The following is a 27,807-nucleotide window of genomic DNA, read 5'->3' as shown; positions in this document are numbered from 1 at the left end:
TACAGGTGGTCTCTGTTCAGAGGTGGTCTTTAACACAGGTTTGACTGTATATATAATTTCTACATGAGTACAAAAGCTTATACGGTTCATGGTATTAATACTTAAAAAAGATCGGTTATCTATTGCACAGGACAAGGAAGCCTGAAAATATTTGGACAAAGTATAATGTCCTTATTCCACGAGTTTTGTTTGACAAATAAAAACAAAGACCTGGGCAAATATGCTATGATATTTATTGTTTTCATAAAAAACACACTGGTAAGTCTACTTGATTGATTATCTGTTTTTATTAATTTTTGCTTCCAATTCAACAGCATTAGTGCCTACGAGTTCGTCAACTTTCCCCTGAAATATTAATAATCAAAGACTTTTAAGGCACAATTCATCAATTATCATTTTTTCCTCCAAAGGGACATGTTTCAAAAATTGTGTTTAAATTATTCTTTTCTTTTTGAAATACTGGTGTTTTTTTTTGTTTTGTTTTTTTGTTTGCATTTGTTGAATGTTAATTGTTGTAATCGAAAAACAAAAATTAGTATAATCCAGGTAGTATTTTCATTTATCACTCGTCTATCACTTTGTAAAATGTGCAGTTTACTGGTGTCAGCTGAAGTATTTGAAATAAGTCCCAAGCAGATCTAGGATTTATCGATTGTCTTACGTAAAACTTAGAACTCCTTACTCCTACGTACAACGTATGGCATAGTAACTACATACGACGCTCTAAATCCTACGTATTTCTCACTAACTTTTACGTAAGCACTCATACGTAGAATATAACGTACAGGAGTTATGTCCTACGCTGGAGATTATAAGAATGTTTCACTGGTTGAAGGTGCGGATTGAAATATCCGGCTTGAGGGTAACTGCTTTGGCGGTAAGGCGGCTCTGCAGAAACCGGAATTTTTACAAGTTCGTGAATATTGACCAGCTGATTGGAAATAAAAGAAAACACAAACTGAGAATGATGAAAAGAACCGTCGATGTATTTACCCTATTCTTTATGTAAATGAATGTTGGCATAGCCGAGATCCCCCATTCTGCAGCAATTTCCTGAAACAGAAATCTCCTTTATTCAACAGCTGATCCTTCTCCTTTTCCAGACTAAAGAATATCAGCGAATTAAAAGATATCTGCTTACATCGCGAAACTGCTTTTTCATAAAGTATTACTTAAAGAACTGATGCGATATACATAAAATAAACTTTAGTTAAAGCAGCTTTAGTTTGATACTTATTTGTGTTACAGACTCCTTTTATCATGTCATGAGTAAACTGCATTTTAAGATGAAATTATGTATAAAAATTGAGGAAATATCTTTTGTATGATATAGAAATTATTACACTGTTTTCATCTACGTCCACCTTGAGGAAAACTACATGCGGGTAAGCTTTCGAAAGTTTCTGAAATAGATTAAAACTAGAGGTCATAATAGGCCAGATCAATACCTTAAATAGGTATTTGTATAGAGTCATCCAAAAACCTTTCTGCCAAATTACTGTGAAAAGTGGCCTGCATAATCAAATTTTTCCTATTAGAGTCATTATACGAAAAACAAGCCATACAGCATCAATGTTATCTACCATCCAAAGAACATATCTGGGATTTTTTTTTTAATCCGACATAAGGTTTTGGAGTATCATATATTGAAAATTATCTACTTTTCGCTCTTATGACAGTGAGTTTTACAAGTGAAAATCATTTGAAGAATTTGATAGAGATTCGCTTTTTAAAGTTTTGTGTAAAATTACTTCGAAGTCGAACCGAGGGTTTACCGAGGGTTTAGCGGGGTAGCTAGTGTTGATTTTTCTGATTGTTGTTATCTTTAACTTTGCTGGACATGTTTTTTAACAAATCGAATTAATCTGGAAAAAAAACTTGGTACAGGGTTACTGCAGAAACATGTCTTTGAAATTATTTTGAAATCGGGCTCATAGTTTCATTTTTCAAGATATTTTTAAAGTTCACCACTTCGTAAAAACAGTGAAAAGTGACTATACCCTCTGTCGGCTATGTTACAGATGAAAAAGAATAATTTGAACAATCTTGGTAGAATTTAAGGTTTTAGCGAAATTCATCGGTTTCTGTCAAGAAGATTTTCTTAAAAATATTAAACCTTATGGAGACAGCGCACTCTTGCGGCCATGTATCTTTTTTTAGGAATCCAGAATTAATTTAAACAAACATGGTAGTGGGCCACCTGATGAATATGTATTTGAAATTATTTAAAAATCGGACATACAATTACTGACCAGACATTTTCGTTAGCCTTCACTTGATACATACAGGAGAAAAATGAAAATTGATCACTTCCGGAATAATTTTACCAATCGTGGTTTATGGTCAGCTTAAAATCATTTTTAAATCTGACCATCTGCTTATGAGAAGAAATTTTTTGAAGTATGTCCTTTCTGTTGCCCCGACTATTATAGCAAAGAAGGTTTTCCAAGGAGCCTCAATGCCCAATGTAAATGGGTTCAGAGGAAATGCTGTTTGAAGAAAACTGATTAACGGACGGACGATGGATAGTGAGTGACCACAATAGCTCATCCAAATGCACAGGTGAGCTAATGCTTATTTCATTGCAGTTCGGATAAATATAATTAGATGTAAAGTTCCAGTTACAGCATATTGACCTGGCATAAGTATAGTGGTAATGATATTTAATAACTTATGACGACGATGACGAGCTAATGACGATGATGATGATGGTTGTGGTGATATGAAGTTACATAAAATTTTGGTTTAATCAGTTTGCAGAGTTCACATCGAGCAGTCGTGAAATCTACGACGATAAGTTTGGGGCCTCCGTGGCCGAGTGGTTAAGGTCGCTGACTTCAAATCACATGCCCCTCATCGATGTGGGTTCGAGCCTCACTCGGGGCTTTGAATTCTTCATGTGAGGAAGCCATCCAGCTGGCTTACGGAAGGTCGGTGGTTCTACCCAGGTGCCCGCTCGTGATGAAATAATGCACGGAGGGGCACCTGGGGTCTTCCTCCACCATTAAAGCTGGAAAGTCGCCATATGACCTATCATGTGTCGGTGCGACGTTAAATCCAACCAAAAAAAAAAAAAAAAAAAAAAAAAAACGACGATAAGTTTACTGCCATTGTTTGCCAGTTGTGCTTCATACTCATTCTGAAATAAAGAAAAATAGCAACAGCGTTGGATCGTCGGCTGAAGGTGTTGGGGAGCCTTTCGACTTACAGTAGAAACTATCTACCATGCATAAGTTCCGGCGTAAAGCATTGTGTAGAAGATATCAACTAAGCCTGAACTGTATGAATACTTGTAATGCTTACCGTCGCACCTGGCACTACTAAGTGATATAAAATGTGCATGTGAATACCCGAGTCGCCTTGTAAAGACTCTATGTACTTGGTCTCATTGTTGTTAAAATTTCTTCTCCTTTAAGATCACGGACAACATTCTTTACTTTATGGCATGGCAGGTGTTGCGCATTTCATTAGATTCAACCAAACCGAGTCTGCTTATGTTGCGTGGTTGCGTCTGTGTTTTCTTTTTACAGATTTTATTACGTAAAATGCAATCATACATAAAACAAACTATTGTAAAGCAATTCTTAACATGGCTTTGTTCCCAATTCCAGAAAATAAAACAAATCAAAATTTGATCTACGCTCATGGTCTTCTTGTACAAGAAGTTAGTATTACTTAAAGCTATAAAAGAGACAACATTTATTTTCGTGGAAATTTCTTCAAGCAGAAATTTTTTTATAAGAGTGTAAAAAGTAACATATTTTGAACTATGTAGTATTTTTTCTGACCCTTGAATGCTAGAAAGTTTTTCCAAGAATGGATTCCATTTCGTCTAGGCCGACATGTAATGTCATTTGTACAAGTACGGTAATGTCACGTTTTATCGTACATTTCAAACAAAAACACTGCATTTACCCCCAGCAATTTGTATCGAATATTGAAACCAACTTCATAAGAATATATTCCATTAAAGTAATACGCGATAAATAGTCTTAATTCTACGGCTCTATTATGAAAAAAAAAACTGCGTGTTTTTGTCTACAAAGACAGTGCCACATTAAGAACAGCTGTATTTCTATTAATGCACCTGTCAATATTTTGCCCGCCCGCCCGAGGGAGCGGCGGGCATACTCGGGACTTTAGACAGAAGACCATTCCCGACAGGCGAGAATTTGACAAACATTTGATGTACCAACCAGGCTCTAGGGTGGGATTTAGACAAAAAAGTTTGCCTCTAGGGTGGGGATTTAGACAAAAAAAAATTTGAAATGTCAAATTCCCCTGGGTCAGCCCGCCGCCCCCCGGACGGGCAAAATATTGACAGGTGCATAAATGTTGGTAAGGACCTACAGTACCAGTGGTATTTTGTCTGTATGTAACAGTTTTGGAATGGAAGGTGCACCCCCACCCCACTTCCCACACTTAAGTCACATGAAGAATAAATTGTATTTACTTTAAAATCATTGAATTCAAAATTAATTTATATTGTGAATGCAGCTTGTGCTGTTCAATATACATTCGCAACAGCATTAAAGTTCAAAGTCTTCAAAACTACAAGATTAATATATACGATAAAACTTAAACGTTACATGATAAAACTTTAAAGCAAGGAAAAAATATAGTTAATATTAATAAGATATGTTTCTGAGTTGACAGAACCTCGTTACTGCCTAAACAGTGACGTAGAATTATTGTATTGGATTTATTATTGAGTTTTCATTTAAAAACTGTGTAGTCAAAAGTGCGTGATAATAGTTAAATTTGATATTGCTGCACTTAGTATTATAAAGACTTGGAAATAAACTATAATTTTCAGTGGAATCATGGTTTTCCCTTGAATCAGTTAAGTCAGTGGTGTTGGTCGTATTGTATATTTTGTGTACGGTCGCCTTTTAAAAGCTGCCTTCAATATATATATATATATATATATATATCAGATGAGATAAAACGCATTTCAGTCTGAAGAACATATATTCTAAAATATAAATAAATGTATCGGTAAGAAATAAGAAAAACACATTTGTTACAGGAGAGACTTGATGACATGACTCTTTAACATACTCAGTCAAACAGAGTCTACTATTAATTTGCTTGGTTGCGTAAGATGATTCCAACAACATACTGTATTTACTAAAACGAAGTCTTAACTCGTGAAGCATCTAACTCTGTTGCATAGTTGAGAACAGCTTATTATTACACCCCATTTATGCTATCTGACCATCAAATGTTATGGTATTTACCTTAAATACTGTGGGTATTTAAAAATATCAGTGTTTAAAATATCGATGTTTAAAATTTATCAAGACAGGTTTGCGTAATCTTAAAAATTTATTTATCAAAGTGTTTAAGAATAATAACAAAAAAGTTAACCAACCTTTGATTCACATTCAGTGACCGGCATTTTGAAAGGACAGATATATGATATACCCAACGACACGATTTAAAACCAAAATACGTTTAAATAAAGGGCAAGTATATTGATTCACTACTACGACTGTTTTATATCGTTGGGATCATATGTCATTATTACCGTCTTGGCTACACTTCATACATTCTTTTTACTTTTGTTATTCAATATTGAACTTTTGGTAGATTTGTCTTCCTTGTGTTTAACTAGCTATTGTTGATTGTTACCTTACCGGAAGATAAGGCTAAGCCAGCTACGCAGGGAAACATATTTGTTCTCTATTAAACAGTATTCTGGTGTCTGTTTGTTGGCACCGCACGAGTCTTCACTTTTTAAAGTAATCCCTGCGTACGAATCTATTATTTGTAACTCCAATACCATTTTCACACATATACATAGTACTAGTGTCCACAAATATTGGCCTAGCACTAATTAATTTTCTTCAATATTTTCAGGCATTTTCGTTCTTTCACGAGATACATGCATATCTTTGTATCCTGAAATATCTGTATATAGACTTATAACGACAAAATTACCTGTATAGTTAACCGATAACATGGTGGTGTATTGCTAAGCTTTTCGACTGTCACGCACGTTACCATGGGTTCGAATTCAGTTCCGACTATTTTTAATTCGATGAAATTAATTTTGAAATGCTTTTATTCCTACATGATCTTCTGTAACACATTTTACGGGAGTTTTTTTATTGTTGTTTTTTTTTTCAATTAATATTTATTTTATGATTTTTTTTTCATCTGGTGACGCCAGCTGCATGAATTGTCTGTTGAATGAACGAACGCTCGTCCCGGGTTTTCCTGAAAATAATTGAGCCGTGCCATGGGAAAACCAACATAGTGGGTATGCGACCAGCAAGGATCCAGACCAGCCTGCGCATCCGCGCAGTCTGGTCAGGATCCATGCTGTTCGCTAACAGTTTCTCCAATTCCAATAGGCTTTAAAAGCGAACAGCATGGAGCCTGACCAGACTGCGCGGATGCGCAGGCTGGTCTGGATCCATGCTGGTCGCAAACCCACTATGTTGGTTTTCCCATAGCACGGCTCAATTGGAAACGCTGGTCTTAGGATCTAAGGTGCTTTAAAGATTATTGTGAGGTTAAGTGACATGTACATAGAAGAATAATGAATACAAATGTACTAGTGTATTTCTTTCAAAAGTGTATCATAAAAATAGTGTTTTGAGGCAACTTTAAGTTTACAGTTAAAATGAAAAACAAGGTCAGACACAGGACCTGAACCTACAATTCCATTATTTAGGGAGAGAGTTTCTAAAAAAGCTTATAGTTTCCTACTCAATCCTCTATGTTTGTATATTTGTAAAACTGTAACAATTGTAATTATATCAATAAAATACTGTTTAAACCAATTCCGTGACTGGCAGGAGAACGTTTTGTCCACACAGCTATCAGCACATGCGACATCGTGTGAATTAAGAATTTGAATACTCGGGCGCCGAAAATTAATTTGCGGAAACATACGGAGTACTCATGATTGTCCATCAAAATTTGCTGCCAACACCATAGCATACTTAACAATATGCTCAGAGACATACGGTGAGAACTTGCAAAAAAGCCTACATAAACTTGAAAAACTGGGAACAAGACTGGGATATGGAGTTTACATACTGCACACAGCCACACTTAAGACTACGGAATCCTGTTTCCGCCATCGACTTTTCGCCTAGACAGAAACGCGAAAACTTGAAATTAAGCATCTAATTTATACTTTTCGTGCTATAAATTTACCGCGAAAAGTCGAAATCTTGAAGTTTTTGACCCGACAATTGTCGTGCAAACGTCAACTTTTCGACCTAGAATCAAGCGCGAAAAGTAGAAATTAAGAGAGCTAATTTCAACTTCTCGTGCTAAGATATTTCCTCGAAAAGTTGAAAAGTCGAAGTTTGTAACGCGACAATTGTCGTGCAAATTTCAACTTATCGACTGAATTTGTAGGGCGAAAAGTATAAATTAAAGTCTTAACTTCTACTTTTCGTGCCGGTTCTTTGGCCGATAATTTCACGATATTATCGCTTAAATTTCGACTTTTCGTTGTAGGACTAATTTACCGGGGAGGGCATAGAGTCTTGATATTTGATATGTGACATTATCTAATGGTCCTCTATGAAAATGTTCAAATTGTGCCCCTGGGGTGAATAGAGGCCCCGCCCCGGGGGTCCCAAGTTTTACATAGACATGTATAGGAAAATCTTCTTGTCTGATACCGCAAGACCTAGGCCTTTGATATTTGATATCAAGCATTGCCTTGTGCTCCTCTACCAAGATTGTTAAAATTATGCCCCTGGGGTGAAAAGAGGCCCCGCCCCGGGGGGTCCCAATTTTTACATAGACTTATATAGGAAAAAAATTAAAAATCTTCGTGTCTGAAAGTTCAAGGCCTTTGATATTTGGTGTGTAGCATTGCCTAGTGGATCTGTAACAATGTTGTTCAAATTATGACCCTGGGATGGAAAGAGGCCCCGCCGTGGGGTTCATTTGTTATATGAGTTATATAGGAATAAATACTTCGAATATTATCAGATTATATTTCCTAGACTGTTTAATTATAATTACCTGATGACCCTAAGCAATTAGGAGTCACTTGACTGTGACCTTGACCTTCTTTCTTGTTTTTTAAGATACAGCCATGAAATTTGGATGACATGTACAGTTTTGCACACCAATCTTAAAACTGACTTTCAGTGACCATGAATGTGACCTACTTTATAATATTTTAGAGTCAGTTTGCCATTTGAAACATGTGGCTCATATTACTCAGGTGAGCGATTCAGGGTCATCATGACCCTTTGTTGAATTACTTCCCTTTTATGTTACTATAAATAGCTTATTGTGTAACTATTCTATTATTGGTCATAGGGAAAAACCGAGACCACTTTTCTGTGGTACAACATGGATGGTATCTCCAATTTTTAGGTGCATTTTGACATATCTATACCTGGTAAGGATTTTTTGTGGACTTATAGTTTTTGCTGTTGACTTAGAATTTTTTTTTTGAATTTCTTCTTTTTGTTCTTCCTGTCCTTTGGGCTTCAACAGTTAAGTTCTTTAAATTTTACTCCCATCCTCCTCTGATATAACTCTTCGGGTGTATATTGCCCCGCTTGGCGGAGCTCTTGTTTAGAATGGCATTCTGCACCCCCCCCCCCCTCCCCACACACACTCCATGCCTTTTTTCCTGTAACAGCCCTAAGTGTTTCATACTTAAGCTGTCGGTTACTCATTTATTTCAGTATAAATGTTGTGTAGGCCTATTTTTGAAAAATAATTTTCATACTAAATGTTGCTCTTGATTTTGATGCTCTCTGAAGGGCGAGTATAATTATATACTAGTCAAAAGTTCCAACGCCCATATGTACATAATTTTCGATATTTTATTTAATTAACTTAACAGAAAAACATAGTACATAACAATAAAATGTATTAATTGATTGAATGGTGCCTTTTTAAAGTTCGCAGGATCAGTCAATAGCGGGTGTGGCCACCAGCAGCATTCACCACAGCTAAACATCTTCTTCGCGTTGATGCGATCAAACGACGCACACAGTTAATTGGAATGTTACGCCACTCCTGGATAATCGCATTGGTTAGTTCCTGTAGGTTTCTAGGCTGTCTGTGACGCTGGCGGATCGCCTTGTCGAGCGCGTCCCACAAGTGCTCAATTGGCGACATGTCGGAAGATAACGCAGGCCAATCAAGAATGTTGACGCCGTTCTGCTGCAGGTATGCCATATTTATACGAGCCACGTGCGGACGTGCGTTGTCTTCTCCGAGCTCCCCGGTACGTGCACGTCGTGGAGAGGGCACATATGGCGCTAACTGGGTCATGTATATTGTCGGTATATTGTCGACCTAGTTAGCGTCACATGACTAAAACCGGGGAGTGTGGCCGTAAAAAGGGAACAACAATCAACCGGAGTGCATCCTGCCAATATGTACAACGTATTCGTCGGTGGTCTACATGGTGAGCCGCGCCACGACTTGAGGACCTGAGGAGTATGCACCCAACTGGACTTGGGCTTTCGTCGACAGCATGTTGCTTTTAATGTGTTTTTATCCGGTTTTAACAAGCTCACCGGGTGGCTGGTGTGCTCTTACGGCTCTTGACGGAGGCCCAGCACAGACCAGAAGTACGGGCTTGTGGCTTCAACAGGGACTCGAGCGTTTCTAGGTCTTCAGCTGGTTCATGGACGAGGATACACGCCAACACTCCGGGACCTCGGTAGTGGCACACAAAGGGAAGATGGCGGGACATATGGACGATCGCCAGGGTTAATACTTAACGGGCGTTCATGTACCCCGATCCGCGCCCCGGTCTCGAGGGCTTGGTGAGTTGGAGTCTACCAACACTATGCCGGATTACCATCTCTGAGGACATGGCACTATGCATGCCATCGTGTTGGACCTCTCTTCTGCGGCCGGAGTGCCGGGTCTCAGCCGAGTTGCGGTCTTATCCACCTTTTTATTAATTCTTGCGAATAGATCATTGGGCGGCTGATCGGATGTGGCGCTTCGGACGGTGGGGGCGACGTACAACGCGGTGGCGAAGACGGCTGATGATGCGGAGCACCGAGGCTTACCACAGATCATGGCGGTGGGATGCATTCCGGATGACCAGACGTTTTATATAGCAGGATAGGGAGGTCTGAACAGCAGAAAGACAAACACGCAGACTACAACATAACTACGCAGAATACAATATAACTACGCAGACTACAACATAACTACGCAGAATACAATATAACTACGCAGACTACAACATAAGAAGGCACCATATAATTACGTTGACATCCACAATAGAAGACATATAACTACGATGTGATATAATTGATGTTCTATAACGGGAGTGAAGAAAAGACGATGTGATGAAGGAGGAGGGAATAATTGTAGCAACAGTTGCCCATATGGTATTAACCGGTGGCGACTATAAATAAACTCAACACACACACACACACGTGCGTTGTCCTGTTGGAAAATGAGATTGTACGCCGGATGTGCGTTGATATAAGGTACCACCACAGCACACAAGATGTCCTTTTGGTATCGCTGACCGTTCATGTTACCGTTACGCGCTTCTGACCTATCCTGCAAACTTTAAAAATGCCCCCTTCAATCAATTAATGCATTTTATCGCAGTCTACTGTGGTATTTGATAAGTTTTTGTTTTTTATTCTGTTACAGGATATTTATGTGATACTCATGTTAAATTTCAGTGTATTTGGTATAATATTAAATGAAATATTGATACTTATGTACATATGGGCGTTTGAACTTTTGACTCGTATAGTTACATAAAATTTTGATCATATAAGGATAAGGCATATCCTTTGCAATAAAACTAAAAAAGACAGTGTTTCTTTTAATGTTTTTGTAACACATTGGAGCAATTGTCTCCAGCTACAAGGTGAAAAGCATGGATATCTGATAAGCGACGTCGCCTATGAAAAAGCTCAAATTATGCCCATCAGCCCATAGTATGAAAAAGGAGGGTTAATCATCGTGAATAGTCTTACTCTTGTGTAACTGACCCACTTTTTAGCTCGACTATTCGAAGAATAAGTAGAGCTATCCTACTCACCACGGCGTCGGCGTCACACCTTGGTTAAGTTTTTCGTACCAGTCCACATTTTGAGAAAGTCTTTTGAGATAAAGCTTTGAAACTTTCAACACTTGTTTACTATCACCATGGCCAGTTATAGGCAAGAGCACATAACTCCATCAAGGATTTTGGCTGAATTATGGCCCCTTTCAACTTAGAATTCTTGGTTTAGTTTTTCGTACCAGTTTGTATTTTGACAAAGTCTTTTGAGATAAAGCTTTGAAACTTTTAACACCTGTTTACCATCACCATATCCAGGTATAGGCAATAGTACATAACTCCATCAAGGATTTTTGCTGAATTATGGCCCCTTTTGACTTAGAAGTCTTGGTTAAGTTTTCCGTACCAGTTCATATTTTTTGTGAAGTGTTTGACATATGGCTTTGAAACTTTTATCACTTGTTCAGTATAATAGTCTCTATCTGTAGGAAAGAGTACATAACTCTGTCATCTGTTTTGGCTGAATTATGGCATTATTTGGACTTTGAAATTGGTTCTGTTTTCATACAAGTCCACGTTTTGTCAAAACTATTTGACATATGGTTTTTTAACTTTAAACACTTGTTTATCATTATGATTTCTATCTGTAGGCAAGAGTACATAACTATTTTGACTGAATTATGGCCCTTTTTGGACTTTGAAATTGGTTCATACATTGCTATTTAGTGCAAGACTTATCGAAATCAAAGAAATACAGGAACATTGTTTGTCTAATCTATTTATTTCTTTTGTTTGAATATCTGTGGAAACATTTTGACCCCATTCTTCAATCTATTCTTCGAATAGTCGAGCGCGCTGTCATCAGACAGCTCTTGTTTTTTAACAAGATCACAGATCCGGAACACCTGCATGATTTTTTCAGTAATTACCTTGAATAATCTTTACCATGACCTACATGTACTTACCTAGTATTAGCTCACCTGTTGCAAAGTGGCAGGTTGAGCTTTTGTGATTATCCGTTGGCCATGCATGCATAAACTTTTGCTTGTGATCACTCACTGCAAATGCCACATTTTTCAAGGGTAATTAGGTCAGAATGTTTATCTCGATATCTAGGTCGAGTTTGAATCTAGGTCAAGTGGAGTCAATACCTACGTAACCAAGTACGAAAACACTGTGACCAATCTAGAGGCTATGTTTTTTCAATGGATCTTCATGAAACTTTGTCAGAATGTTTAGCTTAATGATACCTAGGTCAAGTTTGAATCTGTGTCAAGTAGGATTAGGCTATAATTTTCAGTGGATTTTCATGAATCTTGGTCATAATGTTTCTCTTGATGATATGTAGATCCAGTTCAGTTTATATATGGGTCAACTGGGGTCAAAAATTAGGTCACTATGTCAAATTTGAGGAAAACCTTGCAACCATTTTAAAGGCCACATTTTTTATCAGAGTTTCACGAAACATGGTCAGAATGTTCATTTTAAGCCTTGTGACTACTTTACATGCAACATTTTACAGTGCATCATCATGTAGACAATAGTGACAAGTTTATCAAAGATATTACCAAAATTCTATGTCGTTATTTACCTTTGTGACTTTTTAGAATACACCTATGATTACCTTTTCTTAAACACCATTGAAAAATCTTACTGTTAATTCTATAATCATGTTAATGTAAACAATGGTTCCAGTGATAACATATATTTTTCCATTGCTCAACAATAATAGGTTGCCAACCCATGTCACCTTGTATAGCAGCATTGGGTGTATATTTGCCGGTGCCTAGGAAAAATCTCATAGCCCTGTGGTGTATTGCATTGATACAGGAAAATCTTCTTGCACCCCAAACAGCGGCTCCATAGCGTATAATTGGTACCACATTTGAATAATACAATTTTGTATAAACATCATAAGGTAACCCAACAAAGCTTTTGTACTTGGCAATGAGTAGTCCCAGGGCACGGCCAGCACTCTGAGCGACCATCTTGGCTGTAATGTTTAAATCAAGATGTTCAGTTAAGGTTAAACCAAGGTATGTATATCTAATAGAACAGACCAATGATATACCTCTATATGACATAGGGTTTCTAGGATCATTAGAAGATGACTTTGGTATTGGGTTTATAATAGTTTTTGACCAGAGTGCTAGAACCTGACCAGTTTTAAAACATGTATTGAATAGACTATGCAAAATAAAAATTGAAGTATCATTCTTTAAAACCTCTCATGGTAACATATCAAAACCAGACGCTGTTCTGCTTTCTTTACTTCTAAAACACATATCAGTATCTAAAACATTGTCAGTTACAATATCAGCTACCTGCATAGGTATAGTCTTACTTTTTTCATTTGCAATACCTGTTTTGCCCATTGTTTTCCAAAACTGGTTACTATCACAATGTAGATCAGATAAAATATTATTTTGTGTTTTATACCAATAAAACCTTATAGAACGTTGTACCTCTCTATCAAATTGTTCTTTAACATTAACATATACATGCTTAAAATCATTTTTCAAAGATTTGGAAGAACAATTTAACCAATTTCTTTCTGCTGTATGAACATTTCGCCACAGATCAGACGATTTATCATTCCACCAAGGTTTAAACGTTCTATATTTGGAACAAGATAAAATGTTATTACTATAAATGGTTATAAAAGGTATTTTCTCATACATTTCTGACTTAACAATATCACACCATTGGTTGTATGCAACATCTATGTCCGACTGCATTCTCAGGCTAGTTACTAGTTTAGCTATTAGGTCATTTAACTGTGTAACTATACTTTGGTCAGACAGAAAATTTCCTGGGATATTACTGAAGTTGGAATTGTCATAACTTTGCGATGGCATGCAGTGAGCCTGTGAATGCAATCCAACATTTACATTGATTTTCCAAAGAAAAAAAGAGTGATCTGGTATATTTCTAGCAATTACATTTCCAATATTTATGCTACTAGTATCTAAAATGTATGACAATGTTGTTGCTCTTTTCATGAGCTATAAAGTTTGCTTTACTTAGCTCTTGATCTTTGCTACATATCCTCCTCAAACTCAAGCCATGCTTGCAGGACAAAGATTACAATTTCAGATTTGTTGTATTAACCATAAATAAAGGGTTATAGCTTCATGACAGGTTTCTGGCATTTCCTTTCCATTCCTTTCAAGAAGGATTTGAAATTCTTCAACATACGCATCAAGACAACCATACTGTGGTGTCCTAACAGTGAATCTTTCTAGAGCATCAATATCCTCAAACTCTACTGGAAATTTGTAGTCTCTTGCACCTTAAAAATAAAAAAACAACCTTGAATGAGTGGCAAAATTGCCATCAATACTTGTTGCACAGTGACACAATATAAAGACCTTCAGAAACTTGCTAACAGTGTGTGCCCAGATCACTTTGTAAAAACTGTATCTCTTACGCAATTAAGGACTTTGCAATTACTTGGCACAAATGCTCACCGAAATGAGACCATGTGTCTTGCTTAAGTCCTAGGTCCATACTTCAAATGCACATATAAAGGTTATAGGTCAATTTTGCATTAAACAGAACTTGTCTAGACTGTCATAAATTATGACATAATTTGGTTCAATTGTCCACCATCATCAGACATGTATATTCCAGGTTAAATTTATCCCTAAGACAACTTAACTAGCGATATATTAAAAGTAATGAACTATGTCCTATTAGATCTTAAAAAAATAAAGCAATAATTACTATGATTATTGGACCGTGAAGTTGAGATACGGTAAAAAAAAAATCTGCTAATTATAATTAAGTATGTACAGTACTGCTTCTTTATGTTTCATTCTGTTCATGTAGGAACGAAGGAACTGAACAACTAACCAAAAAGTTCTGGGTGGTGATAGAGCAGGTTTGGCTTTCCAGCAAAACTTGACGAAGTTCTAACACGATGCAAGTTCCACTGTTCTCTCAATTCATCAAGTTCTTTCTGAAGCAACTTCGTAAAACAAAACCTCAGACACTCCCTGAAAAAAATGGGTAACAAAACAAGAGGGTCATCATAGATGATCTTAAGGTCGCTCACCTGTTGAAGTAGACTGTTTCATTTTTTCAATGTACTAAGTAACCATGTGTCCGATTTTTTGACACTTGATCGATCTACGTATCACCTAGATGTCGCATTTAACCAAGTTTGGTGAAAATCCATCGAAAATTGTAGCCGCTAGAGCGTTCACAGGCTATTTTATAATGTACATAGTAAACCTGTGACCTAGTTTTAGACCCAACATGACCCATATTCGAACTTTACCTAGAGATCATCTAGAAGCAATTTATGAGCAGGTTTGGTGAAATTCCAATGAAAATTGTAGCTGCTAGAGTGTTTAAAGGCTTTTTTTAATGTATTAAGTGACTCCATGACCTAGTTTTAGACAAGACATGACAAATATTTAAACAAAGACCTAGAACACACCTAGAAGCAACTTCTGACCAGGTTTGTTGAAAATCTAATCAAAATTGTAGCCGCTACAGCATTAAAAAGCTAATTTTCAATGTACTTCGTGACCGTGTGACCTAGCTTTTTTTTTTACCCCATCTGACCCATATTCGAACTTGACCTAGATATCATCCAGACACAACTTCTGACCAGGTTTGGTGAAAATTGAAGAAGAATTGTGGCCACTACAGCGCAGACATCGATTGTTTACGCACGGACGCACACACGGACGGAGGAACGACAAAATGTGATCACAAAGGCTTACCTTGTCACTGTGTGACAGGTGAGCTAAAACACCCATTAATTGTATTAATTTATACAATCAGTTCAAATATTTATGAACATGTGTGTGTATATATATAAACAAGAGCTGTCAGTTGACAGCGCGCTCGACTATTCTCAGTGCTTGATAGTATAATATAAGCTATGAGTAAAACTTCAACATTACAATAAGCATATTCTAAGTCGAAAAGGGGCCATAATTCAGTCAAAATACTTGATAGAGTTGTCTGCTCCTGTTTACAGAATGGGGTCATGATGGAAAACAAGTATGCAAAATATGAAAGCAATATCTCAATGGACTTTGAAAATATTTGGGGTGGTACGCAAACTTTAACATTTGTGTGACGCTCACGCTAACGCTCACGCCGACGCCGGGGCGAGTAGGATAGCTTCCCTATTCTTAGAATAGTCGAGCTAAAAATGATAAAAAAAACATCAAATGCGTTTTTAATATGTATTTCGTCTAACAACCGGTTTCATGTAAAATCGTTACGGCAGACATAATGAAAATGTGGCGTTGCCAAGTAACGTCACAAAGTACACACGTGTACACAAAAATTTATAAAAAACACACACAAAAAAAGTCTGGGAGATCCCTATATAATACATGTAATAGTGTGAAAAATTTCCTACACAGAGAGAAAATGAAATAAAAAATATAGGTCGCCATCCTTGCTTTTGAGTTATCTGCCCTTGAAATCAAGAAACAATGAGAAAATCCGATTTCATTGGAAATTCTTCACACTATTATTATATAAGTAACTCCCACACACTATCATCTAAGTAGAGCTTAAATAAGTTACTTTTAACACTATTTGCGAAAATATCTGTACATCTTCTTGTTGAGGTTTCTTACCTGCATATTTGTCAATAATTATTTATACACTTTGTGCATTATACTATGGTTGAGAAAATACTCACACATGAACTGGACTTTCAGTGGACAATACCCCATTGTCATCCAGATTTTTGAAATAGTCAATCCAGTAGCCTATTCCCATTTGCCGCATTAGCCTCCACCACGACTCGATTCTCTAGAAATTATAAAAACAATTTAAAATTCCACTATCCTTGCTTCAAACTTGGTAGGTTTAAACAGTCAACATACATTATTCTTGATGACTGAAAAAAGTTCCATGATAAACATTAACATTGTTGGGAAGGCAAAAGGTCTACCTATTAGCTTAGTACTCATTCCTAATTGCTGTTGAGTTATCAGTCTTGATATGCACTTCCATAATGAATCATAGACAAGTACCTACAAGTATGCATCAAGCCAGCAGTGCTTATTTGGCCAGTCTAATGTGGCACAGACCCAGTAATCAACCAAACCACTGCAAGCGTCCATTTTATATGTTTGTTTACAAGTCGAGTCATTAAGTGGCTAAAATATATCAGTCCATTTACCATATCTGTACATGTACAGAGATTATTATGCAATGACAAGAAAAATATAAATTGGTTTTGAATAAAAAAGTAAAGAACAAAAAGAATTACATGTATAATATGGGTATGGTCAGCTTTCACAACTTCAGACAGATCTTGGACAAGGCTCAAAATTGCCCATTTTCCTGTGATGTGTGTTATTGTAAAATAAGGTATTTCCATCAGGCACACATTTCTCTAAAAGTGTTTCTGAACTAGTTTGTGAGTAAATTTATTTAGCAATCACATGACTATTTCTTGTGAATTTTGTCTGACTAGTATGTGATAATGGTTACCATCCTTTGTTGAAAGTTACTATTATGCATTTGGTACTTTGGTACAAGTGGTATAAAAAATGGCTATCAATTTTTTTTTAGACAAATAGTACACCTAAGGATAGAACCAGAATCTGATGTTTTCACATATTGGATAATTAATAGCTGGCAATTTCACTGCGGCTTAAAAATAGCAGAGTCAACAAGTAGCCATTAGCTATATAGGTTTCAAAGCCTTCAAGCATGTCAAGATCATCTTTTTTAAACAAAACACAGAAAACAGATAAAAGTATATACCATTAATGCTGCCTGAACTCTGGGCACAACCAAAGTTCTCCTTCTTCTCAAACCAAGGCTACGAAGAATTTTCTCAAGACTTCTAAGACTGTAATACATTAAATAAAACTTAATTTATACTGCCGGTTCATCAAACTTACTTTTCATGGTATTATGTAAATCACACCTTATTAGAGGTTATTACTCAAATACATATTCTAATGAAGTTCCCTAACTTGTAATTTTATGTGATGTATATGTCACAAAATAAGAGGATTTTTCAAATAATTATGTGTGTTACATTTCTAATCTAAGCGTTAAAATAATAAAAGTTTAAATTAAAAAAAATAATTTCGGAATATATATTATCACAGTTTTAAATCATGTGTTATGAATCTGTAAAATACATGAAGGTATTGAAACAATCACAGACATATAAATATATGATCTATATGTCTCTGAAATGAAACAATGTACATTTACTTTGTGCACATTGTTTTTTTTTTCTTTCTTCTTTTTTATATACTAGTAGATAGATCTATAAAACATTACTATTTCTTAATATAAAAAATGCATTCCTCATATCTACTACTGTACTACTGTTTACATGAATTCGATATCAATTTTATTCAAATAATTCAATGGTGTTGAATTGTTTGCACCCGACAGCATTTATCTTTTTAAACTAATTAAATATCATGGCATGCACGGCTGATGGACATGTGGGCTTTTAAGCTTGGTGTGTGAGTCTTGTTTGCTATCAGTTAGCTACGGAATCCTGTTAGTGCCATGTGAAATGTTGTCCCTCGCCCCTCAAAGGCGATGCACGACATTGCGATACCACATCACGACAATGCGATACAACACGGGACAATGCGATACGACACACAACAATGAAATACGACGCGAGACAATGCAATATGACATTCGTCAAAATGTCGCGATGTCGCTTCGCAGTGTCGTGCGTTGAGTTGGCAATTTTGGCACGATATGTTGCAGTACCGCGTCACGTTGTTGTCCGTCGTATCGCATTGTCGCGCTTCGTATCGCATTGTAGCGCATCGTGTCCTGCATTTTAGCGACGCACGACAATGCGATACGACACATGACATTCTTACGGAAACGTTTATGGACCTTGCAATGTCGCTTTAGATAACGCAAATATCGACATAATATCGCGAGAAATCAACATATTATCACAACAAGTCGATATATTTTATTGACATATTGCATTCATTTTTCCAATGTTTAACCACTTTTTCTCGTGATCCGCGTAAACTATAAAAATGTTTCGACATATAATGACGATATGAAACGACCCTTTCTTGATTTACTAAAGTGAGTTCTCGTAATATATAGTAATTGCTCTCTTTAGAAATATGGAATTTGGGTTTACAGGCCCGTACGAAGTATTTTCATATTGGGTGGACATTTCCAATACCATGCTAGTAAGACAAATCAACTAGCTGGAAGTTCAATCAGTAGAATAAACGCAATTTTGGAAATTATTTCGGGAATTGTTGCACTGACCCTGTTCCTAGAAGCCTGGCTTACCGCCAATATAAAGTGACTGTAGGGCAGGTTAGACTGTACTTTTACAACTATAAATCAGCACTTAGTTTGCAATTTCTGGGAGCGGGATGTGTTAAAAAAGCGGTTCCTAAAAACAACAGTAACGTTACCATAATTCCTTTAAATTCTGACAACACACAAAAGATATATGAATGTACACAAAAAAGAAACAAGTTCCATATTTCCTGTCATGAATAAAACATGTAGAAATTATCGATGGAAAAGTATACACTATTCAAGCTGACCACTTATAGTATGTAAGTTCCTAATCCATGTGAGATGACATAGAGAGCAGATAGTGTTACAAACACATTGGTCCGCCAAATGCAATGCAACAGATATTTAGGAAACCCAAGCAGTCTTAATACTCAACATTTTATTTATTTATTTCCCTTAATCATCTTTTTAAAGAAATTCGACTGTATTCTAGATGTACTTCATAAAAATATTAAAACTTGTTTATATTTTTAGTTTAAGAAAGTGTTGTTATTTTCGAACGTTCTTTAATAAAATACATTCATGAAACATAATCATTGTATTTTTTTTTAAAAATTTGAATATTTACTTTTTATTACGAAATCCATGTTTAACCTAGATCTACTTTATGAAAAACATTTTTGTTATTTAATATAAAAGTGTCTTGGTGTTCATTTATGAAATCCATAAAAATAGAAAAAAAATCAAAGAATTGTCTCACTTTCACAACACCTGACGGACGTCTGTTGTGAAAGTAAAACTGTGGATATTTTACTGTGAGACTTATTTTTTCTAATTTTCTTTATCTATTTAATTTGTTAGTTGTTGCTGTTTTTGAAAGAACATGCACTCAGAAAAGGTTGATAAAAATGTGTTATGTGCTAGTGATATGTTATTTGTTCACAGACAAACCAAACTGTGTATGCAGTTATTCTCTGCTTCATACTACCTGTCAACGAGTAGCATTAAGGCACTTACAAATTGCAGTAATCCAGAAATAAATTTTTAGTCTTGCTATTACATGCAGCTCTGCCGAGTCTCTTTATAGAAAGGCAAATGATCCGCCGAGTGAAAATTTGGTGCCTAAATACTCGTAAACTGCCTATACTGTGAATCCACATTTTTGTCTAGAGATACTACACGTTTTTATTTTATGTTTATGTTCATTGTGTATTCGTATAATCTGCTTGACGAGTCCCCTGATCCACGCATACATACTGAATCATAACCAAACACACCTTTCCTACATCCCTGCTCACTGTCATTGAAGTGACTTTGTATACATATAGTCGGGTAAAGTCGAGAACTTGCGTTAGAAAATCAAGAAATGGATGGTTTATATCGACATAATATGTCGAGGTATCATTACAGCTTACGCGGATCTCGAGAAAAAATGATTAAACATTGAAAAAATGAATGCAATATGTCAATAAAATATAACGACTTGTTATGATAATATGTTGATTTCTCGCGAAAATATGTCGATATCTGCGTTATCTTACACGACATTGCGAGGCCCATAAACGTTTCCGTACATTCTCAAACGACATTGTCGCGATGTCGTGTCGCATTGTCGTCAATAGCACGATGCGACATCGTAATACAGAACACGACAATGCAATACGACATCACAACAATATGATACGACGCGCGAAAATGCGATACGACAAACGACATTGTCGCGATGTCGTATCGCATTGTCGTGCGTCAACTGGTGTTCACTTGAATAAATAGCGGTGTTCACTAAAGAAAACGCCTAATCTTTGTGGCATTTTTTTTAACAATTCATCAATTTCAATTTATCATTAAAAGCGGTAAAAGTAAGGTATCAAACTGAAATTTCTTTTAAGAAGTAGTATTGTCAAATCGAATATTAAAAACAAATGTTCTTCCCCGATGGGCTCGCTGTCGGGTTTGCCATTTTTGGCTTAAAACATTACCAGTAAAATAAGGAAAAAGTGCTTATAACAGATTTATTTTGGGTAAATAACTGCAAATAAAAACTTGTTTTGAAAGAAAATGACAAAATCTGAATGTTTGTGACAAAAAAGACAACATCTGTTCATCCGTCTGTACGTAATTTAGGATAAAAGCTGTATTTCCGTACGTAAAATGTCCGTTTTTTTCATTAACTTCAAAAAATTGTAGAATGTTCCAAACACAAGATATTTAAATGGTATTACTTTTATAAATATAATTTTAACATTGTCTAAACGGATACGTAATTTGTATAATTTTACCACCGACGGTTTCGTCGGAGGACCGTCTCAAAATGTATCATTTTTCGTGAAAATATACATACTTCTTCATATATTAAATACAGGGGTGGTCCTTGTCTGAGGAGCTATATCTTCATAACCTGATGTCTGATTTTAATACATGATACTTTGTTGCAAAGGGCAAGCCAATACCTAGAGAAAAGTGGCCACGTCCGGTTCGTATCCGGTCAACTAGGGGTCAAGGTCACAGGTCAAATTCAGGTAAAATTCTCAAAATATTGACTTGTTAGAGCAGTCAATGAAGTCCTGAAAGCCCAAGCACTACCTTTACTCAGTCCAATGACACCATTGGAGCAATTCTCAGAGCTCCACGGGTCAGGGCAGCTTAGTCTTGGCCAGCACCCTACCGCATATAACAAGTTTCGTCATTTTCTGATACCTGTCCTATTTTTATTATTATTATTATTGTAATTTATACGGAATTTCAGTTGACAATGACACTATGTTAGATTTTGACCCTTCTTCGAGTCTCTACACCCCAGGTACCTACCTATACCATATATGGATATGTTTGTAGATGACTTGCCTTTACATTTAAGCTATTACAAGTCCATATGATGCCATTGTTGTGCGTCGTATCATATTTAAAATGCTGCTTTCCTTCCTGGCGACCGTATCAAAGTACATTTGTACTTTCAGCAGCTGACTTCATCAAGAACTTACAGACTTTATCGTGTGATAAATAATAAGTCACATTTTAGAGTATTTTTTTAGACATATCACGACAGGCAAATCTGAGACCATTAATTATGTTGAAGCAGAAATATACTGTGGGTCTATCATATAGTATTTGATAGTCAAAGAAATGTAAAGATAACATACAGTTTGTGATGTTTATTGCTTGAGAGCGATTAGCGGTTTTGTGTTTTTATTTTGGTCTTTTTTAAAAACTATTTGTAAGAAATGAACTGAAAAGAAACTGTGCATTCCTGGATTCAGAAATTTGTATTAGAGAAACAAACTGAGAGCAAAGGCATGATCGTTAAAGGGCGCATGGCACCGAGTGTAGGTATGTACCGAAGGGGGTATACTGAACAGTTTAAAATATATTATGTAATATAACAAGAGCAAAACCACTAGGCTTACAGTCAAAACTGAAAATATCAGAAGGAACACTTTATGCAGAAAGAAGAAAGAATCCGTATGACTAGGTTTTCCCGTCAGGTAGGCAGCGCCTAATTTCATATTATGAAGCTTACCTGATACTGACATTCTTTTCCAGGTGTAAAAGTACCAATATTTCCCTGTATGTATGATTCTGCATAAAATAATGCCGAATGTCTTCTTCCAACGACATTTCGAAAAACGGTGATAGTATACAGTTTTTTACCAAGACACCTCTTACCGGTGTAGGGTTATGCTCACTCAAATTAGTCCTACAACGAAAAGTCGAAATTTAAGCGATAATATCGCGAAATTATCGGCCAAAGAACTGGCACGAAAAGTAGAAGTTAAGACTTTAATTTATACTTTTCGCCCTACAAATTCAGTCGATAAGTTGAAATTTGCACGACAATTGTCGCGTTACAAACTTCGACTTTTCAACTTTTCGAGGAAATATCTTAGCACGAGAAGTTGAAATTAGCTCTCTTAATTTCTACTTTTCGCGCTTGATTCTAGGTCGAAAAGTTGACGTTTGCACGACAATTGTCGGGTCAAAAACTTCAAGATTTCGACTTTTCGCGGTAAATTTATAGCAAGAAAAGTATAAATTAGATGCTTAATTTCAAGTTTTCGCGTTTCTGTCTAGTCGAAAAGTCGATGGCGGAAACAGGATTCCGTATAAGACCGCTGACTCAGCTAAATATCTAGCAGTGACCATATTTAAGGATTTAAACTCGACGCAGCATATAAACAACATCGCAGTTAAAGCTAAAAATTCAAAGAAACACCAAAGGTCATAGAAGCTGCCTACACAACATATGTTATACGTCAAGTTAAGTACTCAGTGCTCAGTTGTTTGGCACCCCTGGCAGAAACATATTGCCTATAAGATCGTATCTGTCCAGAGAGCTGCGACAAGGTACGTCTGTAACAACTATGATTACCAGCTGTGTAAACACAAATGATAAATGATCTCTACTGGAAAACATGAGAACATTAAAGGGTCAATAACTCTCAGTAAATTCCTGTATAAAACATAACTCTAGCTAGTTTTTGTTTGATCATTATCACCCCATACCTACTAGAAATTTAAACTTCTTCATACCAGAGTCTCGAACTTCGACTAAACTCTTTCTTTCCTAGAACTAAACGTTACTGGAACAGTTTCCCTGGCTATATCCAGTCTAGTCCCAGCCGCCTCAGTATCTTTACCGAGAGACTGGCGACGGTCATTCCCTAGCTCATATGATGCAGTTTTTTATTTTTAACTCTTGCACTCTACTTTTTGTCTTTATCTTTTTACCATTTAACTTTTATAGATTAACATTGTTTCCCTGACAGGCGCCTCCCAGTCATAAGCCTAATTAGGGGGCTAATAAGTACCACAATTTATATCTTTTTCTTCCGATATTTTGGTGGAACTAAGATAATTCTTGAAAAAGATATGCTTAGATATGCATGGCTCGATTTATGGAAGGCCGTACACGCCATAATGTTATAATAGGAGTCTATGGGAAAACAATTAGTGTTCTCTAACCTATTGACTAAGTTCATGCATTATGCATATCGTCGCATAGCCACCTACCTATATGCCAAGCTTGAAGTCAATACCTTGATTGGACACAAAAATATGACAGACAGATTTGACCTTGCTATGACTTTGACCTTCACCCTGCACATCGCCTCGATGCAACTACCTGTATACCTTGAATAGTTACCAAGTTATGCTCTGGACACGAAATATGAGAGTAAAAACTTTGAGCTCCATCTGTGACCTTGACCTTTGATTTTACCGACCTGGTTCATGTGTTTTGCACATTGTCTCATCGTAATCTACTATTACGCCAAGCTTAGAGTCCATACCTTGAATGGTTATTTGAGTTATGTTCTGGACACGAAATATGACGAACAGACGGACGGACGGCAAGACGTACGCACCATCACATAATACGTCCGTTTTTTTTAAAAAAAAAACGACGCACAAAGTGACTTTGAAATGTTAAATATATTTGCATTATCGGATTCAGAGAAAACCTCAATACACACTAACATCGGGATCAGGGCTGTCGAGGTAAAGGTCTTCTTTTTTTATTTATAGGCAAGTAACAGGGTTTGCTAATTTGTTTGCAGGTATCACGGCTGTTCGATCACATGGCAGTTTGCCTTAGAGAAAAATCAGAATGTAATTAAGTGACGTCACTATAGTAAATGGCATAATTATTATAACATCATGAAATATATACATACTGTTGGGTAAATGACAATGTACATACTAAAGTATTAGATTATGCAAGTTGGTGAGCGAAGCGAGAAAATACAGAAATGGAATAAAATTTGCAAACTTTGACGAAAAAGTGGGTTGCGTTTGCCCTGTCGCAGCCCCACCCACACCCACCGTTCCTCGTCTACGCCCTTTGTCATACACTACACTAATATAGAGTTTTGATTTGACGGGGAAAAGTGGCTGCGTTTGCGACATGTATGTAGAAATACATCACAGGGAATTGAAAATATAATAGTATTATATGGTACAGTATTCCTTATTTTCAACACTGAATGAACATTTTTTGAGCAATTACTGATAACATATTTTCACTTTGTAATAAAACTGTTGTCTACCCCTTTATTTAGACGAACTACTTAGTGAGAAGCCTTCCTATCTAGCTCTGACAGTCTAATATTTCCTTATTTCAGAAAAAAAGGAGTCCTCATAAAAAATGTTTATTTTTTTTCTGGTTTAGCTCCGCTTTTCAACATTATTTCAGTTATGTAACGACGTGCGATTAGCCTAACCAGCGTTCCTGTACCCGTACTAACACGCTGCCAACTACTCTACATGAATTAGAGACGGAGGACGAAAGATTTCAGACACAATGTCTTTTATCAAATTGTCACGTAGAACTCCTTGTCCGGGGATACTCCTGTTTAAACCGGAATAATCGCAAGGTCTACAAGTGAAGTACGAAAGGTGCATTTTGAAACGATAAGCAAAATCATGCCGTGCTATTCCCGTTTTAGGAAATGTTAATCGCCAGGTCAGTGTTCAGATAAGAATTGATCGGCTTTCTTGTATGCTGTACAGTGTTGATATTCCTGTAGTCGGTACTGGACGTTTGGAAAAAAAAGATGATTCGCACAGTTGTGATAGGCCTGCTTTGTGTGGCTTACGTCACGGTAAGAAATGACACTTTACTAATTTTATATTTGTAATCTGTTTTCTGCAAAACTTGTATGAAAAAATATGACCAATTTGATATACTGCTTTGTCATCGGTAAATGCCTTTGGGATATATTTTACATGAATTTTTTTCTTTCTGGAAATTTTGCTTAGGGTTTTCGGAAGTGTTCGAACCATCTATTAGAAAGAAAAAACAGTTCTTCCTGTACAAATTTTGGAACATCACTTGCGAGATCTGTGCTAATTTCGAAGCTCCTTTCTTCTACAAGACACAGCGACATTGCCGTCAATAAATGTCACGTTATTTGCCGCTATGTTTCAGCGGGACACTTTGCAAACAGAGTCGTCATTTTTCAAATCATAAGCGTCATTTTAGATAAAACATTTGCGCTGGTAACCTAGTTTTGAATAAATCAATGAATTTACAACAGTCGAATGTTTATATAAAATCAAAACAACGGCCGCGTAACATGAATCACTAAAGAATGTAGAATTTCGAAATAAATCTGACCAGATGGTTCTTTAAAACTTCTAAACACATTTGAGCCGCACCATGAGAAAACCAACATAGTGCATTTGCGACCAGCATGGATCCAGACCAGCCTGCGCATCCGCGCAGTCTGGTCAGGATCCATGCTGTTCGCTAACGGTTTCTCCAATTGCAATAGGCTTTGAAAGCGACCAGCATTGATCCTGACCAGAAGCGCAGTCTGGTCTGGATCCATGCTGGTCGCGAATGCACTATGTTGGTTTTCTCATGGCGCAGCTCATTTTTTCCAGTCATTGACAACGACGAAAGCACCACACCATCATCACACCGGAACTCACCATGCACATTCTGGACCCACACGTGAACCGGCTGAGCACGAGAACTTCAGATTCATATACGAATCACATTCGGTAAGATGCTTATTAAAATAGTGATATACTTATTAAAACAATCGAGTATTTTTTTTTCAATCTGAAATCGTACACATGCTTTAACAAAAGACTCATGACTACTTGAATTCATTGGCTTTTTGCAGCATATGATGTTGGTTGCAACAGGCAAAAAGTGTTACATCTTTAGTCTATCGGATTCTGAGAGAGGCGCAATACACACTGACGCCGGTATCAGGGCTGTTGAGGTAAGGTTTGTTCATTTTCTATTCCGTTGTCAGACCTAGAGAGCTTAAAGTTTGTTCATTTTCTACACCGGTATCGGGGCAGTGGAAGTAGTTTTTTTTTATGCCGGTATCGGGGCAGTGGACTTAGCTTGTTCATGTTCTATGCTGGTAACAGGGTTGTGATGGTAGTTAATTCTTTGTCTATGCTGGTAATAGGGCTGTTCAGGTAAATATCTTATATGCCAGTATTGGGGCGGGCACAAGGGCCATGAAGGTAAGTTTTGTTTATTTGCTATGGGTGTCTGGATTTTTAGCAGGTATCGAATCGTGTTTTTTCGTTACTTTTTTCGGGAAGTATTAGAATGCTCGTTTTTTTTTGTTTCATGCAGGAATCGATCTCTGAAGATTGTACGTCTATTCGAAATAACATTTAAAATGAGATCACAAATACTCAAACGCTTATTACAGATAACCTTTCATGATATGTATGAATATATTTCAGTTGAAACTGTTAAGTACTCTGAGCACAGCCTCTGTTACTGAGGTAACCAAAGACCAGCTGAGCGCCCAGGTGGCTCATTCGTGTGGACACGTCGATCATTATTACAAGGAAACTATTGTATAGTCAAGGAAATAACGTGCACTTCTTAGTGCTCACAATAAAATATCAATACATGATAGTGTTCATTCTTGTTAATTACAGTAAAGGCATTGACCATAAGCATCTTTCCACAGGCATGACAACATTCCATCAAGTTTGGTGACTTGATACCCAGTAGTTCTCCAGCTGTTGATTGAAAAGCATTTACAGTCTCGGTCACCATGACTTTGAACTTGACCTTCCCTCAAAATACAAATTGGGTCATCTAGTGACAAAAGCATTCATGT

The 27,807-nt window shown here is 36.6% G+C and overlaps 3 protein-coding genes across 3 annotated transcripts; 1 reads left to right on the top strand and 2 right to left on the bottom strand.

Moving 5' to 3' along the window:
- Window positions 1-219: 219 nt before the first annotated feature.
- LOC123523570 (thioredoxin-like) lies at window positions 220-5,509 on the bottom strand. The gene is made up of 6 exons (XM_045301230.2): window positions 5,375-5,509; window positions 3,104-3,139; window positions 2,733-2,801; window positions 1,344-1,403; window positions 994-1,053; window positions 220-345 (listed from the first exon to the last, which is right to left on the bottom strand). Exons 1-6 carry the CDS (start codon window positions 5,399-5,401, stop codon window positions 277-279), a joined length of 321 nt encoding a protein of 106 aa, XP_045157165.2. The 5' UTR covers window positions 5,402-5,509; the 3' UTR covers window positions 220-276.
- Window positions 5,510-13,232: 7,723 nt separating this feature from the next.
- Window positions 13,233-16,982, bottom strand: LOC123536326 (uncharacterized). The gene is made up of 3 exons (XM_053538229.1): window positions 16,650-16,982; window positions 14,834-14,976; window positions 13,233-14,270 (listed from the first exon to the last, which is right to left on the bottom strand). Exons 1-3 carry the CDS (start codon window positions 16,736-16,738, stop codon window positions 14,071-14,073), a joined length of 432 nt encoding a protein of 143 aa, XP_053394204.1. The 5' UTR covers window positions 16,739-16,982; the 3' UTR covers window positions 13,233-14,070.
- Window positions 16,983-25,651: 8,669 nt separating this feature from the next.
- Window positions 25,652-27,595, top strand: LOC123523571 (uncharacterized). Its single transcript, XM_045301231.2, has 4 exons — window positions 25,652-25,809; window positions 26,594-26,713; window positions 26,839-26,940; window positions 27,422-27,595. Exons 1-4 carry the CDS (start codon window positions 25,762-25,764, stop codon window positions 27,542-27,544), a joined length of 393 nt encoding a protein of 130 aa, XP_045157166.1. The 5' UTR covers window positions 25,652-25,761; the 3' UTR covers window positions 27,545-27,595.
- The last annotated feature ends 212 nt before the right edge of the window (window positions 27,596-27,807 follow it).

Source organism: Mercenaria mercenaria, chromosome 3, assembly GCF_021730395.1.
Source record: "Mercenaria mercenaria strain notata chromosome 3, MADL_Memer_1, whole genome shotgun sequence".
NCBI classification, from domain to species: domain Eukaryota; kingdom Metazoa; phylum Mollusca; class Bivalvia; order Venerida; family Veneridae; genus Mercenaria; species Mercenaria mercenaria.
The sequence above is the reverse complement of the archived record's forward strand: the minus strand, read 5'-3'. Positions and strand labels throughout refer to the sequence as shown.